The following is an 18,258-nucleotide window of genomic DNA, read 5'->3' as shown; positions in this document are numbered from 1 at the left end:
GCCACACTCAAAATATACAAGCCATTTTACCAATTTAGATCTTCGGATAGTGTGAACGAGCCTTCAACCTATCCCGATTCTCAAGCCGGCTTGTCAAAACTACAATGAAGAAAATTGAGGGAGTAAGCATAAATGCTTAGTAAGTTCACATGTAAATAATAAGTAACATTATTATGCAATCCAACATAAACATCATTAAAACACTCATAACATAAAAATACTTACTATCTTACCACAATTTTGTCTCAACAAGTTCTCAACCAAGAATTAAACTCATACCTGTCCATTTTCACTTCTTCAACACATTCATCATCGAATCACTTTCATTTTAAGCATCCTCAATATTCTCTTAGGATTCTCCCGTTGAACACGTAGGAATATAATTTCGGATACGCGGATAGTGTGCACGTAAGTGCTATAGTCATAACTGAACAAGCTCAATAGCTTTTGAATCTATGTAGCCAAGCTACCATGTAACCCGCCCATAAATGAACTCGGACTCAACTCAACGAGCTCGATCGTTCGCATCCATAAGTGAACTCGGACTCAACTCAACGAGCTCGGATGCCTAGTTACACCTCACGAACTCAGACTCAACTCAACGAGTTCAGAACTCAACCATCCTAGTGACATGTCACTTGTACCCTAATCTATTCCCAAGGTTCAAATGAGATTCTTTTCAATTACACATTTTGATCGCCTTCTTCGGAATATAGAAATCGATACTTGCTACCATCTCATACTTATCAAGTTGTTCACATAATTTGCATATCACCAAATAATAATTTACAAAACATCATATTTCATGATAATAAGTATCATGTCATATAAATAACATTAAATCAATTAAAATAAAAATTATGTTACCTTATCTACACATGAACTTACCTCGATACAAAATTTTAGCAATCCAACCTATTACTCATAAACTTTATTTTTCCCTCGATCACAACTTGAATCTCGTTTCTCTTGATCTATAATGCCAAATTAATTTTATTTAATACATACATTCATCAAAACAGCCCTTAGTACGAACTTTGGCAAATTACCATTTTTCCCCTAAACTTTTACATATTTGCACTTTTGCCCCAAGGCGCGTAAATTAAACCTCATCCTAGTTTCTTATGTTTTATGACAAGCTCATCATTTTTCCCCTTCTATGGCAACCTCAAATTCACACTCTAACATGTACTTATGACTATTAGGTATTCTTACCGAGTAAGCCCTTTTACTCGTTTTCACTTAAAACCGAGTAGCACAAGTTGTCTAACATAATTTAAAACCTCATATTCTATCATAAAACACCAAAATACACAAATTTCACCTATGGGTATTTTCCAAATATGAATCCTAGGTTGACTTATTGTTAGCATAAGCTAAATCGAGCTACCGGGATTCCAAAAACATAAAGAGCATTAAAAACGGGGCTTGGAATCACTTACTATGGAGCTTGGAAGCTTGAAACAAACCCTAGCTATGGAGAACCCTTGAAATTTCGACCTAATGAAGAAGATGGACAAAAATTGGCTTTTAATTTTGTTTTTAATTCATTTTAATAACTAAATGGCCAAAATGCCCTTAATTAAAAACTATGGTGTTTTATCTTCCTTTAGGTATTTTTGTCTAAACTAGTATAATGGTCTAATTATTATCCAAGGACCTCCACTTTAAAAACCCATTACTTACAAGTACTTAATACCTTTGTGAACTAGAACACACATTTTACAACTTTTGCAATTTAGTCCTAAATATCAAATTGGACCCTCTATCGATAAAATTTCTAAACGAAATTTTCACACAATCATGAAATCATGCCATAGACCTTAAAATGATAATAAAATAAATTTTTCTACCTCGAATTTGTGGTCCCGAAACCACTATTCCTATTAGGCCCTAATTCGGGATATTACACCTCAGTTAAAACTTTCTTCAATTTCTCAAAACTCTCTTGCTATTTATCTGTCCAGATAAACGACACCCTTTGCGTAGTAACTTAGTCAAAGGTGCAGCTATCACTGAAAACCCTTCCACAAAACGTCTGTAATATCCAGCCAAACCCAGAAAACTTCGAATCTCAGATACAGTCTTTGGTGGTTTCTAGCCCAGTACGGCTTCAATTTTTCGAGGATCAACCCTAATCCCCTCAACAGATACCACGTGACCCAGAAATGTCACCTATTGCAGCCAAAACTCACACTTGTTGAATTTTGCATACAACTGCTCCTGTCTCAAAATTTGAAGGATAATCCGCAAGTGTTCATCATGCTCCTCCTCGGTTCCCGAATACACTAAAATATCGTCTATGAACACTACTACAAATCAATCCAAAAAGGGTTGAAAAACTCAGTTCATCATGTCCATGAAAGTAGCTGGTGCATTCGTTAATCCAAACGGTATTACTAAGAACTCATAGTGATCATAACGAGTCCTAAATGTTGTCTTATACACATCCACTTCCTTGACCTTTAGCTGGTGATACCCAGATCGAAGTTCTATTTTGGAGAATATAGAATAGATCATCAATCCTCGGCAAAGGGTACTTGTTCTTGATGGTCAGCTTATTCAGTTGACGATAGTCAATGCATATGCGGATGGACCCATCCTTCTTCTTCACAAACAATACTGGTGCTCCCCACGGAGACACACTCGTCGAATGAATCCTCAGTCTAACAGCTCTTGAATTTGAGCCTTTAACTCCACTAGCTCCTTTGGTGCCATCCTATATGGGGCGATGGACACTGGAGCTATTCCTGGTAGAAGCTTAATTTCGAATTCGACCTCACGGTCTGGAGGCAAGTCCGGAAGCTCTTCTGGAAAAACATTCGAAAACTCTTTAACAATTCTAACATCCTCAACAGAAAGACTTTTAGTTTTAGAATTGTTAATATATGCCAGGAAAGCCTCACAACCCTTGCGAACCAACTTCTCGGCTCTTAACGCCGATATCACATTAGACAAATAATCTTTTCTCTCCCTTATTACGGCCACCTTCTCACTCTCCGAAGTCCTTAACACCAACCGCTTATCAGCACAATCCAACTTCGCACGATGCTTCACTAGCCAATCCATGCCTAAAATAAAATCAAACTCCCCGAATGGCAATTCCATCAAATTTGCAGGAAACACGACCCCTTGAACTTCTAAGGGCACATCCTTGAATAACTTATCCACCCTAATCGATTGCCCTAGTGGACTCAACACCGTCATTTCACTAGCAGTGCTCTCAAACTGAATACCCAACACCTCAGACACAGTGCACGTAACATACGAATACGTAGATCCAATATCAATTAAAGCAACATATGGCAAATTATGAATAAAAAATGTACCGGTTATGACGTCAGGGGCTTCACTATCCTCTCGATGACGAGCAGCATAAACCAAGGTTGGTTGTCTCGCCTCAATATTACCTGTGCCTCTACCTGGTGCTCCACGACCCTATCCAAACCCATTTCCACCTCTGGCCTGTCCACGACCTCTCAGTGGCTGACCACCTCTCACTGGCTGAACATGACCCTATCCCGTAGCTTGCATCTGAGTAGGCCTCTGAGGAAAATTCCTTACCTGATGATCTATGGACCCACATCTGAAGCACGTCCCAATCTTTTTCCAGCACTCACCCAAATGAGATCTCCCACAATCAGCACAGGGTTGCGGTCTTGCAGCAACAACAGGATCTCCAGCTCGAACTGGCCCATCAATCTTGGCCCTCTTAATAGGCCTACCTGCAGAACCAGAGGATTAAAAATCCCTTTTGCCTCTGCCCCTATCTTTCTCACGATTCTGGCGCTCTGAGCGCTTCACATCCTCAGCAATCTTTGCTTTCTCCACTAAAGCAGCAAAGTCTCGCTCCCTCTGTGGAGCTATTAGAACTCTCAACTCATCACGGAGGCCATCCTCAAAACGCACATAGAATTCGTACTCGGTCACTACTATCCCACGAACATAATGACTCAACCGCAGAAACTCCGCCTCATATGCCGCCACAGTCCTCAAGTTCAGAAATTCCCTCATTCGGGCGTCCACATAACTTGCGCCCACTACTTCCCTTGAAAAGATGTCTTGAAGAAATCCCATGTTAGACAGTCAGCTTGTTTACCTTCCCTCACAGTGAGCCACCATTGGTAAGCCTCATCTTGCAGTAACGACACTGCCCCCTTCAATTTTCATTCCATAGTACAATTAAGATCATCATTATCCGCTCCGTAGCCTCTAACCAATATTCTGCCATGTTCGGGGCTACACCAGAAACACCCCTAAAAATCTCCGCCCCATTGGATCAGAGTCGCTTAAAAATTGACCCCCAGGCCACTGATCCCGTACTTGCTCCAGCAACCCTTTCAAGAACTCGCAGCATCGCCTGAGAGAAGGCATCATCCCCAATTGCTCGATCATGAGACCCAATCTCAGTTACTGGTGAAGCCGGTGTCTCCCTAAGGCATGTGACCCGATGCTGAAGACCCAGCCCTAGCACCCCCTCGGCCTCTACCACGGACTCGCGTACCCCTTCCACGAGTACTTCTAGTGCTCATATTGATATACGCTTTATTTGAATTTAAAAGTTTTATGCTATCAGTTTATAATTCCAGTTTTTTATTAAAAGATATTTTATGATAAACAATATTTAGAGTTTTGTTTCTGCAGATCGAGATCCCGCTACCAATATCAGTCTTCTACAGTCTCAGTTTGCTCTAACCAGATATTTCCAATAAAATGCTACCATCTATAACAGTTTTCCAGCATCACATTACAACTTAAAACAATAGACACTAGCAGAGAACTTACAGATTTGGCGTCAGAGACTCGGTGTGCCACACTTTCAGTATCATCATTTCAGAAACAAGTCAAGTTCCGTTGAAAATTTCAAAACCAAATTTCAGAGAAACCTTTTTTTTTAACCCCCAATTTTAGAAAAGAAGGTAAAATACTTTTATGCTACCAATACCACAGCCAAGTTTTGTAACCTGGCTTTGATACCACTAAATATAACACCTAGACCTGGCCTAGACGTTACGATCAAATCTGATGTGCCACATCCACTGCTCAAAAGTCCGATAAGCTTATGGTAATGATCTAGTTGCCGTAAAAACCTTCAAAGTTTTAAAGGCCGAGTTTGTTTAGTGATTCATGTTATTCAAAACGTGTGTAGTTTTCAAAACATCTATTTTTAACAAAATTGAAGTGACAGGATCGCTTTCGAAAAACGTTGTTATTTTGAAAACCTGACGTTCCTATTCTAGAAGTTCATAAATACCGGGTTATAGCCTAATTAAAAGTTAAATTCCCAATGGCCTTATTACAAATTCAAAACCCAAACATAAAATCATTGAATAATAAAGTCCTTTGAGATTGTGTGGCCGCCCCCGAGTCCCTCACAGCTCCAAACCGTCTAAAGCTGAGGATTACCTGTACAGTTAAAAGGAAGGGTGAGTTTATGAAAACTTAGTGTGTAATCCCTTATCAGATAATAGAAAACAGTGCATGCAGAAATAGTCTAGGCCTGAGCCCTATTCAGTATCAGTACAGTCTGGGCCTTAACCCTAAAACAGTAGCAGTGTGGGCCTGAGCCTAATACAGTACTAGTACAGTGCAAAATACATCCCATCCCATAACCATCCAGCACACCACCCGTACCAACCAGCACACTTGTAGGGATATCAATCAACCCACCCAACCAGCACACCAATATTGTAGCAAAGCTGCCAGTAATAATAATAACGCAGTGTAGCTTCCAGTAACAGTAAGTGTGGCAAGCCACCAGTAATAATAAATGTGACATAGTCACCAGTACAGTACTTCCTCCATATCATAAACCCAACCCCATGCAGATGTCGTGTCATAAAAATTACGTGTATGCAGTATGTCATACTCATAATCAGCCGTATAAATGCCATTCACACATCAAATAACCTACCACTGGCGTTATAAAGGTCATTTCGTCATTAGGGGTAAAACAGTAATTTTTACCCCTCAGGGGTATCTCAGTCATTTAACTGCTTTTAGGGTCTCAGTACAGATGACGACTCTTTTGAGGGTCTACATTCGTCTCGAACGACTCAGTTAACCCCAAAGGCCAAAATAGTACAAATGGGCCCAAGGCCCATTACTCGGCCCAAGAGGGCCCATGATGGCCCAAGCCCACGAGAACACTCGTGGCGGCCTCTACAGTCTGACGCCCACGATTTGTGGCTCGGTTCACCACACAAACGATCGCACGCTCGTGAGGCCTTAAACGCCAATGTTTCGGCTTTTCGGCTTTTCAACTTTTTTCGATCTGCAGTAAAACAGGGGTGTGAATACACACCTTTCGGCTTTTGGTCAATAACAGAAATGGCATACGATTACACACCTCTTGGAAAGAAAAACGTCAAATCCTACGCGCTCAACCTAAAACCAAAATAATGATCCCTTGTCAGATCTCAAACATTTGGGTTAACCACCCAACTATGAACTCATACATTCCCAACAATATGCATCGCTTACCTTGCTAAGACGAGTAAGGCTTAAACCACCCATATCCAACGATCACCCTCCTATAGACCACAATCTGTGTTAACGTTCCATTTGTTCAGTAACTTAATAATATTTCATTAAAACCAAGTGTACTTCTTACCAAGACGTGAACTAAAAACGAAAGGCAATAGCATTCGGCCCACCCCCTTTGGGTAACGTCACAACCCCCTAGCACCATTCGAACAAGAAAGAAAACATTAGATGAGCCTATCCTCATGACGTCCAAGAGGATTCGGCTCAAGAAATACCCAAATTGAACATGGAAAAAGAGCCTTCCACTATTCGGCTAGAGAAAACACTTACCCTCAACTAACAGAGATTAAGAATCGGTTAAGCCTCCACAATTTCATTCACACAAGGAGAGAAGTAAACGGCTAACTTTAGGAGAGAAAAAACAATGAAAAGGAAAAATGAGGAGTTGGGTTTGGTTTCTTCGACTTTAGAAGCAAGAAAAGGGACGTTTGGGACAACAAAAGGAAAAAGGTTACCAATATTCGGCTAAAGAGGATTCAGCAATATTGACTCAAAGAAGAAAAGAAGAAGCAACTTAGAAGAGGAAAGTCACTTACAATTCGGTACAAAAGGGTAACACAAAATAAAACCCAAAAGTTGAAGAGAAGAATTCGGCACCTACTCCTAAACACCAATTGCTGAAATGCCTATCCCAAAGTCCCTTGGCCGAATTTTGCACCAACCAATTACCTATTCGGCTACAACTCTCCCCTCACCAACTCCTTGAAACTCTCCTCAAAACCCTCCTTGATCTCCTCCACAATCTTCTCCCAACAACCCAAGACCAATTCAAACTTCCACCACCTAGAAGTCTACTCCAACTCAACCACTTGCCGTCCACAAGTGCAAAATAGATGCTCCTTGTTTGCCATGGGATTCGAACCCTTGTTCTCCCCAATAGCTATGCCATGCTACTTCCACCAAGCCACAAGGCTTTTTTTGATATAACACAACCACAATTATTTATAAGGCACTAGTGCCAGTAACCAGGTTCTTTTAAGAGCAAAACAAAAATGCTGCAAAAGCCGAAATTTAATCCCCAAGACTCCCCAGACCCCCCAAACACACCCAAATCACCCAACCCTTCAAACAAACATGGAATTTATGCTAAAGTAAGCAAAATTACAGACCCTACCTTTCTGGGGCGTTACAGGTTTTGGGGGGGAGGGGGCTCAACTATAAATAGAGACTTTTCCCCTCATTTGTAATGATTCTATTCATAGATGTGAATACATTTGAGAACATTTACTCAAACATTTAGTGTGTACTATTTTTCTGTGGCCTTTTTCTGTTTGTTCTTCGCTCTTTCGTTTCGAGTTTGCTTCTGCTTTGTTTCGGTGCCTTAGAGAAATTCCGTGAAAATTCTCATTTTGTGATAGTAAGGTTGACTTAGGCAAATTTCAAGCAAAGAAAACACCTAAAATCGCGTGATTTACAAGACTAAAATTCTAATCTCGTAACACATGCAAAAGTTCTTTTATGATATTTGATGGTTTTGATGGAATTCAAGAGAGCCTACAGGGAGAGTCCAATTATATTATTTTTGTGACATTAATTAGAAGCGTTAGAAAACCATTAGCATCCAACAGAATCATATAATGTATGTATAACTCTAGAGGTGCAACAGCCAAGGACTTGTTAATTATCAAAAGCATTGGGGACTGACATTTAGTTATAGGAAACCATATGAACATCCATTACTCGATGCATTACACGGGTAAATAACATGCTACTTCATTTATTTATGGATATATATTTTTTTTCACTTTTTAAGCAAGCATGCACTCAAAGTCAGATTTTAATTGTCCCCACCGCTGCCATGACCCTCTCCATAGCCATGTCCCTCGCCATAACCTTCACCATTGCCTGAACCATTTCCCCTGCCTGACCCCTCCCCATATCCCTCACCATGACCTGAACCACCTTGCCGTCCCTTGTTACCACCAGATCCTGATCCTGCTCGAGACCCAGCAGAAGACCCCGCATACGAACCTGCATCTGACCCTGAACCCGAGTTTGAATAGGATGAAGAGGAAGAGCTTGAACTTGAACTGGAACTGGAACCAGAACCGGAACCAGAACCAGCCCCAGCTCCAGACCCTGAACCACCACCTCCGAGACCCAGCCCTACACCTGCTCCAATCCCTACTCCTACACCACCAAGATCGATGCCCAAGTCTTTCCTTACAACCCTGCTCTCCGACACAATAGTCAACATAGCAAGGAGAAAGGCGACCAATGCTAGGGACTTAAATGCTCCCATTTTGTTTTGTCACTTTATAACTTAGCTGAACTAAATTGCAAATGGGAATTGAAGTATTGAAAAAGCTCTTCAATCTTTTCTTTTCTGCGTTCGATGCATTACTGAGAGAGCTAATTTATACGATTGTTGAAGGTAAGGTCTTGGACAATTATAAAATAAATAAATAAAAAAGTAAAAGAAGTGTGAACTGTTGAGTATAGTGGAGAAATTTGTTTACAAGAATTCGATTATTTTAATATTATTAGTATTAAAAATGGAAGTAGCAATAGGATTTGTTGGAGCGAAGCTGGATGAGAAACTAAGCACTTCCCCAGTTTGTGACCGACCCATTTGAGGTCCACTAAACAACTATCATAGTGGAAGTATGAATGGATCATCCTGTTGACTACAATCAATGTTTCTGGTACCTTCTTCATTTATTTGGTTGGTGATGATTACTCTTTTTTTTTTTTCAGCTAGGTAGCTATCCATGCTTTTCTTTAGGCAAATAGGGTGATTTGAAGAAGAAGAAAAGAAGTTAGAGCGCTATAGCTCATTATTAGGGCTTGTTCTTAGTTACAAGGTTGGTTTGTAGAAGATATGGAAGAGCATGCGGATTCAATGCCATGATGCCACACGGCTACGTCAAGGATTGCACGCCGGGTGACATATGGTTGTGCAAGTTGCATGTCCCATGTTTGATATCAATTGCAAGTCACTTTGGAATTGAGTTGTTATGCAATTTAATATATATATGTTTTACATTTTTTATTGCAATATTTATATACATATATAGAGGTGTAGTTTGGGGCTGACAGGCCCGATCATCTTTAAAATAGAAATTTTTTCATTTAAATTTTTTAAAATTTTTAAAATTTTAAATTAATAAAGTTAAAATCGTACTTTAACCCTCCTACAAATGATAAAAATTTAATTTAATTCTTTAAAAATTATAAAAATATATGCTATTCAAATGCTGAAATTGCATTTTTAATATCATAAAAATTAAAAATTAATTTTGGCCCTCTAAAAAATTTATTTGCTTTCGCCCTTATATATATTAGGCTTTTTAGCATCAATTTATTAGATTGGATGGAAAAGAATATCAAGTAAAGATTCTTTAAAACTTCTTATTGCTATAGTATGTTTTTTCTTTTGTTAATGCTTATATGTTCTATTGCATTTATGATTTAATTTCATAGCTCCTTTATGACTGAATTGGATTGTATTAGATTAGTAGAAAAAGTTTTATTGATGATCTTTGGTACCTTGCTTAAGGTTGTCGATGTGTTTTTGCCAAAAAAAAAAATGCCAAATGAGGAGGTTGATGTTATAAGTTGCATGTACTAGCTCGCTTTGCAACTGAATCGTTGTGTAACTCTTTCTATATTTATTGGCATTTTTTAAATAATTTTTTTTGTACTTTTTTATACATATCCAACAAGATTTCAGTAACAATTTATTTTATTAAAACGAGAAGAAAATCAAATCAAGTAGGACTCTTTCAAGATTTTGTGTGATAATTTACTTCATTAAGGAGATCCTATTTCCAAAAGAAATTTATTCTTACAAAATCTTTGATATTAGCTCCCTTATTAAAAACATATTTAAGCACAATTAATTGTGTGAAGCTTATTTTTAGTACAAATTCATTTTAAATAAATTATTTTTCATTTTCAGTTTGTAATTTAGCTTTTAAAAGGAAAATCATAATAGAGAGAGTGATTTTATATTGATGTTTAAGAGTGAAATTGTAACTTTGTGAATATTATACTATAGATTGATAATGAATTACTTGTTGAGCAATACCTTATTTACGTTGAAAAATCTTTCAAACTACATAATTGATCTCTCTTTTTACTCTCTTAATTATTAAAGTGAATTGCAACTAAATATTCAAATAACAAACAAATTGAACTATAAATAACAGAGTACAAATTTGATTTGGGTACTATAAACATACAATTTCAATCCTTGCTTTCTAACTCGCAGCTCATCTCTATTTGTTAAGATCTGCCAATAATATATTCAATTTATATGGGAAAGATCTACTTTTACTGCAATAAAATTTAAGTGGTTTCACAAATTTTATGTATAATTAATATTTTAATAATTTAATTGTTGAATTTATTAATATATTTATAATTGTTATGCATGTAAATTTTTAATTCAATCCAATATCTCTATATTATTGATCTAAAATATTGTCTATATTAATACATGTTTAATGATTGAAATTTTTTCATAAAATGATTAGTTAGAAAATTTTAATTTATACCAAACTTGATATGCATTATCTACATATGAATGGAGAATAATATATGACGGTTGAATTGTTAAAATATTATTTGTATAAAAAATTACAAGAATATGTAAAACCACTTGAATTTTTACTGGTGTAAGTCGATAACTAAGTATATATATACTATGATGTATGATTTAATGACTGCTTAACCCTTATTTAACATGTCTATTGACTGGTCTACTTTTTAACCATTTATTTTATATATATATACTTTTTTTTTACTTCCATATCTATTTTACGGTTCATGAAGATTAATCTTTTCGGGGATTAGTGGTTGCCCCTTTTAATAACGTTGTCTTCAAAATCCGGACTTACATTCTCTCTTGTAAATACAATGTACTTTATCAATACACCTAACATTTATTAGTTTATATTTACTTTCAGTTAGCATGAATTATTTATTATCTTTTACCATATAGTCTTAAGAATTTTATACATCTCAATGAACATGAAAAGAAAATCTTATACGTCTAAGCCTTTAGCATATGGTAAATTTCTCTATGTGATGTACATCTTATCATACATGTAGTCATTTACTAAGTTAATTAGTAAGAGGGGTGGAGCTATTGGCTGAACGTAGTCACCTTTCTATAAAAGCCACATAGCTTTCTCATACAACAACAAGAGAAAAAAAAGGAATCTTGGAACTTTTTCTTACCAACCATTTTAATGCTCTTAATTATTTAGTAATTTCTTTCTAAAAGGCAGGGATTTGCTTAAAACCTCAATTTTTTTTATTTACTTCCTTTCATACGAGTGTATATTATGATTCTTAATCTTTATTTTTTGATATAATACTTAAATTTATTTATAGTCCCTTCTCAATATTTAAAAAAAAATAATACGCTTCAACGCATTTGAACCTTTATCTTTTTGCATTGACAAAAATATCAATAAAAATTAAACTAAAACTCAATCAACAAATCTCGATTTTTTACTACAATAGTTAGTAAAATATTTTTCTTTTGTTGCTATTCTTGCTATATATCATGAGTACATCAGTCTTAGGATTATTTATGATATAAATAACCATAGCAAGCCCAAAAAGTTATTCCAGCAATTTATGCTACTTTATTAATATAAATAATATTACATATGAAGTGAGATTTGATAAATTGACTCTCTAATTAAAAGTAAAACTGTAAAATCTGAATAACAAAGTAACAGAAATATATATTGGAAGTAGGCAACACCATACTAATTGCCACTTGAGGTACACCTAAGTGACTTCAACAGAAAACCACTAATCACTCATCACCATATTTATTCATGGACAAGAGGTGGTGATCAATTTCATTTTTAATTATTTGATTCCCCCATACATTTTTTTTTAGCAAGGAGTGCTTAATTTAATTAGTTGCCGTTGCCTCTCCCACGGCCTCGTCCTGACCCAGCTCGAGAGCCAGCATAGGAACCGGCAGATGAACCAGCTTCCGAACCTGCACCAGACCCGGCTCGAGACCCAGCGTAAGAACCTGCGGATGAACCAGCTTCAGAACCTGCACCAGACCCACCAGATGAACTGGAGGATGATGCTGAACTAGATGAAGAGCTTGAACTAGAACCCCCTGAACCTGAACCGGAACCAGCCCCAGCTCCTGATCCTGAACCACTACCACCTCCCAAGCCAAGGCCTATCCCTGCTCCAACCCCAAGTCCTATGCCACCAAGATCCAGGCCGAGGTCTTTTCTCGCAACCCGGCTTTCAGATACAACCGCTGACATGGTAACAAGTAAAGCAATCATAAGAGCTGTAAAACTGAAAGAAGACATTTTCAACAACGTAGAACAAGAAACAAGGCACAAAGTGAAGAAGCCTTGGGGGAGCAATTTGGATGTAAATATGAGTGCAGTTGAACTCAGTACGAGCTTCTGGAATCAGGGGATGACCAGCATTGAGTAGTGGCGTTCAGGAGACACAGAGTTAAGCTATTTATAGTCTGAATGCGATCCATGTTAAGAGAGTAAGAGACTGTAAATTAGAGAGGAAATAATTAGTTTTAAAAAATACAAAGTGGAAATCATGATGTGTCATGTACAAGATTTTGCTGGGAGCAACCTTGTGGCTAAGAAAGCTGCCAAATTCCCAGGGATCTTAACTTCTTAAACTGGGTTTAAGACAGCTGTCTAAATGTCGCCGACCCATTATCCATAGTGGATGGAGCATTGATCAGTGCGGGCTTTTGTTTATGGATTACACTGTGAGTGGTGGCGGGGATATTTGATAATAATCAACTTTTACGGGCGGATGATTAAGTAGGGCGTTTTTTTCAAATGAAGTTAAGAGAAAGCAAACACCATTTTTGTAGGTTTTCCTAATGAACTGTCCTCATTAGAGATATAATGTTGATAGATGCATGGGCATCTAATTGTCAAAAATTTTTGTAATATATATGAGAAAATTGTTAATGTTAATAGTTGATTATTTTAATTATATTCGAATATAAAATTTACTATGAACATTACCAGAGGGCATTCGTTATGCACATTCCATTTCAAAAACGTAAATTTTCTCATGAGCCCTCGCCAATGTCATTCCTTAAAACTTCCTAATCATGGCGTGATGGTGAGTAAAGATGAGCACCTTTGTAACCATGGTTATTAGTATTGTACTACTATTTAGTTATTTGTTTTGATACATGGGAGGAGAGATATGGATATTTTCAATGCAACTCGATCTCTTATGCGTTAATGTTTTTAATTTTAGAAGGGATATATCTCAAAATTATACATGGATTATGGTTTAATGTATAATTATATACATAAACTTCGATTTTGTATAATTTTATACATGAAATTTTGATTTGATCTAATTTTTGTAAATTATTAACACAATTATTGATATAATATTATCTTATGTTTATATATTACATACATAAATAAATATATTTATCCAATATAAAAATAAATGATGTATTTATTTCTTTAAATGTGTATGATTAAATCAAAATTAAAGTTTCAAGTATACATTTGAACCACAATTAGAGTTTCATATATATAATTGCACGGAATTAAAGTTCATGTATATAATTGTACATTAAATCAAAGTTTATGTATAATTTTGAGATTTATCCCTTTTTAGAACAAAAAATTGTTGGCACTTGTCAATATTATACTATTATTAATTTTATAGATTTTTGGGAAAACTAATAGACATCACTATTGCATTTTTTCATCTTTAAATTATTTTGTATAAATTCAAGGGCAAAGCAAGGGAGATAGGTTGTTCCTTACCCCACTTTTCCCTAAACCATTAATTTTTTTTAAAAGGTTTAGAAATATTTCAATTTTTTTTACTCAATTAAACATATTTGTGAAAATACATTTAAGTAGTCCTTTTGATGAATGTTAATCATTAAAATTAATAGATCTTGGGAGACATTAATTTTGTTCTAGGTATCAGGATTTCACCTCTATTTGGAGGACTGTCCTAAGACAGCGGAAGAAAGAGAGAACATGAGAAAGCTTCCTTATGCTTTGACAGTGGGAAGTCTCATGTATGCTATGTTATGCACATGCCTAAATATTTGTTTTGCAATAGGGGTTGGTAAGTCGATATCAGACGAATCTAGGACCAAGACACTAGCAGCCAGTTAAGTATATGATCAAGTATTTACGGAGAACGAGGGATTATATGCTTGTGTGTTCTGGATGAGATCTTACTTTTATCGGATATATCGACTCTGATTTCCAAACTTGTCAAAGTTCAAGGAAATCGATATCAGGCCGTGTTTTGTCCTAGATAGCTGGTTCACAGTGTGAATAATCCCAAGTATGGTTGCACTGCTAACTTCACTATGGAGGGCCGAATATGAGGTATGAAAAAGCTATGACACTATAATAATGTGAATATAGCTCAGGCTCAAAGAAACAATATAAGGACAAAAAACATTGATACAAAGTTTTATAAGAGAGACGGTAGTGTTTGATGGAATAGTGAATATAGTAAAAATCACGTATGAAGACAAACGCTGGGGATTTGTTTTGCTAATAATCTACTAGCTAGAGAGAATTTTGGGAAACATATGGAGGGGTAGAAGAATGCGAAACATGCATCATTTACTTTACTAGGGCAAGTGGGAGACTGTTTGTAACACCCCTTACCTGAGTTTAACACTAGAACAGGATACGATGTGTTAAACACGTACAAGCTTACATTTCCTAAATATGAAATTTCACTCCAAATTAAAACTTTTCACAATACCTTAATGTTTCTACTAAGAGCCTATGAGGCCTCAGACATACTTTGCAATTGATTCGGGACAAATCCGTGCACTCTAGAAAACTTTATAAAATTTCAGGCAGACAGGGGCACATACCCATGTGGAAGGGTGACACATCCGTGTTCCTAGCCCGTGCGAATTTATTTTTCGATTCGAACCTACAGAGGTTTTCACAAAGCCTGGGACACGCCCGTGTCCATGGCCCGTGTCCCTCACACGACCATGACATGCCCGTGTACAAAAACCTTGACATTCTATTTCTGACGTCATCAACCAATTAAGGGCACACGGCCAAGGCACACGCCCGTGTGTTAGGCCGTGTCCTCCACACGACTAAGACACACGGCTGTGTCTCTACCCGTGTGTTTACTACTATGCATACTGACTTGTAAAATTGAGGTGCAAGGGACACACGGTCGGACTACACACCCTAGACACACACCCGTGTGTCTGCCCGTGTGGACAAAAATAAGGCTATTTACCAAGCCTTTTTTCCACCCTTACTTGCACCAACCTACAGAATATCAACCCAAACGAATCCAAGCATAACACATATAACCAAATCAACCATAACCATGAGAAATTTGCGTCAAATGCATTTAATAATAATCAATATTAGCCAACATTAATGGCCTATACAAAATGAATATCACATCCATCATATGAGCCAACACTTGTGGCTAAACTAACAAGACACTAAACAAAAGATTCAAGTCCCTATACATGCCAAAATTAAACATTTAAACTAGCTATACCAAAAGCTTCAGGTGATAGTGTGATCGATGCCTCCAACGTCCCTTGATCCGTGATACTATCTTGGCGGCATTATAAGAAAATGGAAAGGAAAGGGAGTAAGCATAAAGCTTAGTAAGTTACATATAAATAAGTAACAATATCAACCATGCATATTATCAATCAACACAACGTTCTTGAGTGAACATGGGTAAATATCACTACATGCTTATATATCACTAGTATAAACTAAAGATAATAACGTCCCAAAATCATTTCTTATCTAGAACTTACTCATGTCGTTCTTACCATCAATGCAACATAACTAGATTCATATCTTATGAATTTCGAATAAGAACTTGTACCACTCACAACATAATTATATCATTCCATATCATTATCGTAAGCTTTAAAATAACCCGTGAAACCATTTGGAATACTAAAGGATATTCGACAAGCTTTACACACGAGAGTGAATTGCCGATGCCATGTCCCAGGGATGGTCTTATACTGGCTCCTATAATGTGCCCGATGCCATGTTCCAAACATGATCTTACACTAGCGCACATATCAATGTCGATGCCATGTCCCGGACATGGTCTTACACTGGCTTTCATCTCAATACCGATGCCATGTTCCAAACATGGTTTTACACTAGCTCTCATATCGTGGCCGAAGCCATATGCCAGGCATGGTCTTACACTAGTGCACATATCACCCAAATGTTATGGCATGGATATCCAATCTATTCCTAGGTTCAACCGGGAATTTACCACATTAATTTCATCATGCATTATTCATAATCATATTCAACCATATTATGCAAAATTGATCATTCAACACATAATAACGATAAAGTTGCCTTACTTATGTACAACTTACCCCGATATACAAAAAGTGGACGACTAATTGGATTTAGTCTACTTGCTTGGCCTTCCCCCGTTCTAGGCCCGAATTTTGTATTTCTTGATCTAAAATGATAAAAATTCACTAATTTAGTCATCATATAATCCATGCATTTCATAATTCATATTTTGGCAACATGACCATTTTGTCTCTAGACTTTCACAAAATTACTATTTTACCCTTAGGCTCGTAAATTAAATTTTATCAAATTTTCTCACTACCCAAGCCTAGCTGGATTCTTTTTATATTAGAAGCAGCCCATAATTCCTATTATTTCACACATTTATCACATAATTTATAACTTATGCAAAATGGTCCTTAGTTAGGGTTTCCATGAAAACTACTTCACAAAAGTTGTTTGTTTAACAACCAAGATTCATTTTCTTCCATAAAAATTCAGCAAAAAAACATGAATTCTCCCATGTAAAAACCCTAGACTCTCAACCATTTTACAAAATAGTTCCATCATTAGTTAGCTTATGCTACAAGGGCCTCAAAAGTACAAAAATCATCAAGAAAGACCATCAAAATCACTTACTTGCAAAGGTAAAGAGTTGCTGAAATTTCAAGCTTCTAGAACCCTTATTTTTGCTATTATTTTTTGGTGGGGAAGATGAGAGTTAATATCTTTTTTTCTCCTTATTTTATTTTATTTCTAGTCAAGTTAGTCACCAACATTTGACCTAACTTTGACCCTACAATATTTTTGTCTCCTTGATCAGACACTAGCATACTTATGGTCTATTTACTCAATAAAGACCCCTAATTTTGGTTCTCTAACTATTTGACACCTTTACCTAATGAAATAAAATTTTGTCCCTTATGTGATTTAGTCCTTTTTCACAATTAAGCATGCAATTGCTGAAATTATGTCACCAAAATTTTTATACAATCTTATAAAAATGCTATAACATATAAAATAATATTAAAAATAATTTCTTTGACCTCGGGTTAGTGGTTCCGAAACCACTGTTTCGACTAGGCTCAAAATCAGGCTGTTACACTGTTGGATCTGGTGCCCTAAGTGTAGTATTTTAGTCTAAGTGTACTATTCATGAATTACATTAATACTTTGTATATTGTACTCACATAGTTATTTGCACGCAAAGAAAAATGGAAGCAAATGTTGCTCACTGATTGTCTAATGTTTAACTAATATTATGCAGTATTACATGGTCGAATTGTAATATAGAAAGATAACCTATATTAGTAGACAAACCTAAACATATCATTGTCTAATTTAAAATGAGAAAATCGATTGAAAAACTAATATGTCATCTATCAAGGCCAATTGAGGAGATGTTTTTTCTTGGGCTTCGCAGTGG

At 36.5% G+C, this 18,258-nt stretch overlaps 3 protein-coding genes across 3 annotated transcripts; all 3 read right to left on the bottom strand.

Moving 5' to 3' along the window:
• Positions 1 to 1,929: 1,929 nt before the first annotated feature.
• LOC107947799 (uncharacterized) lies at positions 1,930 to 4,077 on the bottom strand. Its single transcript, XM_016882337.1, has 4 exons — positions 3,888 to 4,077; positions 3,565 to 3,725; positions 2,738 to 3,438; positions 1,930 to 2,038 (listed from the first exon to the last, which is right to left on the bottom strand). Exons 1-4 carry the CDS (start codon positions 4,075 to 4,077, stop codon positions 1,930 to 1,932), a joined length of 1,161 nt encoding a protein of 386 aa, XP_016737826.1.
• A 4,067-nt stretch (positions 4,078 to 8,144) lies between these two features.
• LOC107947716 (cell wall protein IFF6) lies at positions 8,145 to 9,000 on the bottom strand. The gene has a single exon (XM_016882278.2). It carries the CDS (start codon positions 8,786 to 8,788, stop codon positions 8,324 to 8,326), a length of 465 nt encoding a protein of 154 aa, XP_016737767.2. The 5' UTR covers positions 8,789 to 9,000; the 3' UTR covers positions 8,145 to 8,323.
• Positions 9,001 to 12,199: 3,199 nt separating this feature from the next.
• LOC121204603 (glycine-rich cell wall structural protein) lies at positions 12,200 to 13,494 on the bottom strand. Its single transcript, XM_041074746.1, has 2 exons — positions 13,132 to 13,494; positions 12,200 to 13,044 (listed from the first exon to the last, which is right to left on the bottom strand). The coding sequence occupies exon 2, from the start codon at positions 12,843 to 12,845 to the stop codon at positions 12,426 to 12,428; it is 420 nt and encodes a 139-aa protein (XP_040930680.1). The 5' UTR covers positions 12,846 to 13,044; positions 13,132 to 13,494; the 3' UTR covers positions 12,200 to 12,425.
• Positions 13,495 to 18,258: the final 4,764 nt, after the last annotated feature.

Source organism: Gossypium hirsutum, chromosome A08 (assembly GCF_007990345.1).
Source record: "Gossypium hirsutum isolate 1008001.06 chromosome A08, Gossypium_hirsutum_v2.1, whole genome shotgun sequence".
Lineage (NCBI taxonomy): Eukaryota > Viridiplantae > Streptophyta > Magnoliopsida > Malvales > Malvaceae > Gossypium > Gossypium hirsutum.
The sequence above is the reverse complement of the archived record's forward strand: the minus strand, read 5'-3'. Positions and strand labels throughout refer to the sequence as shown.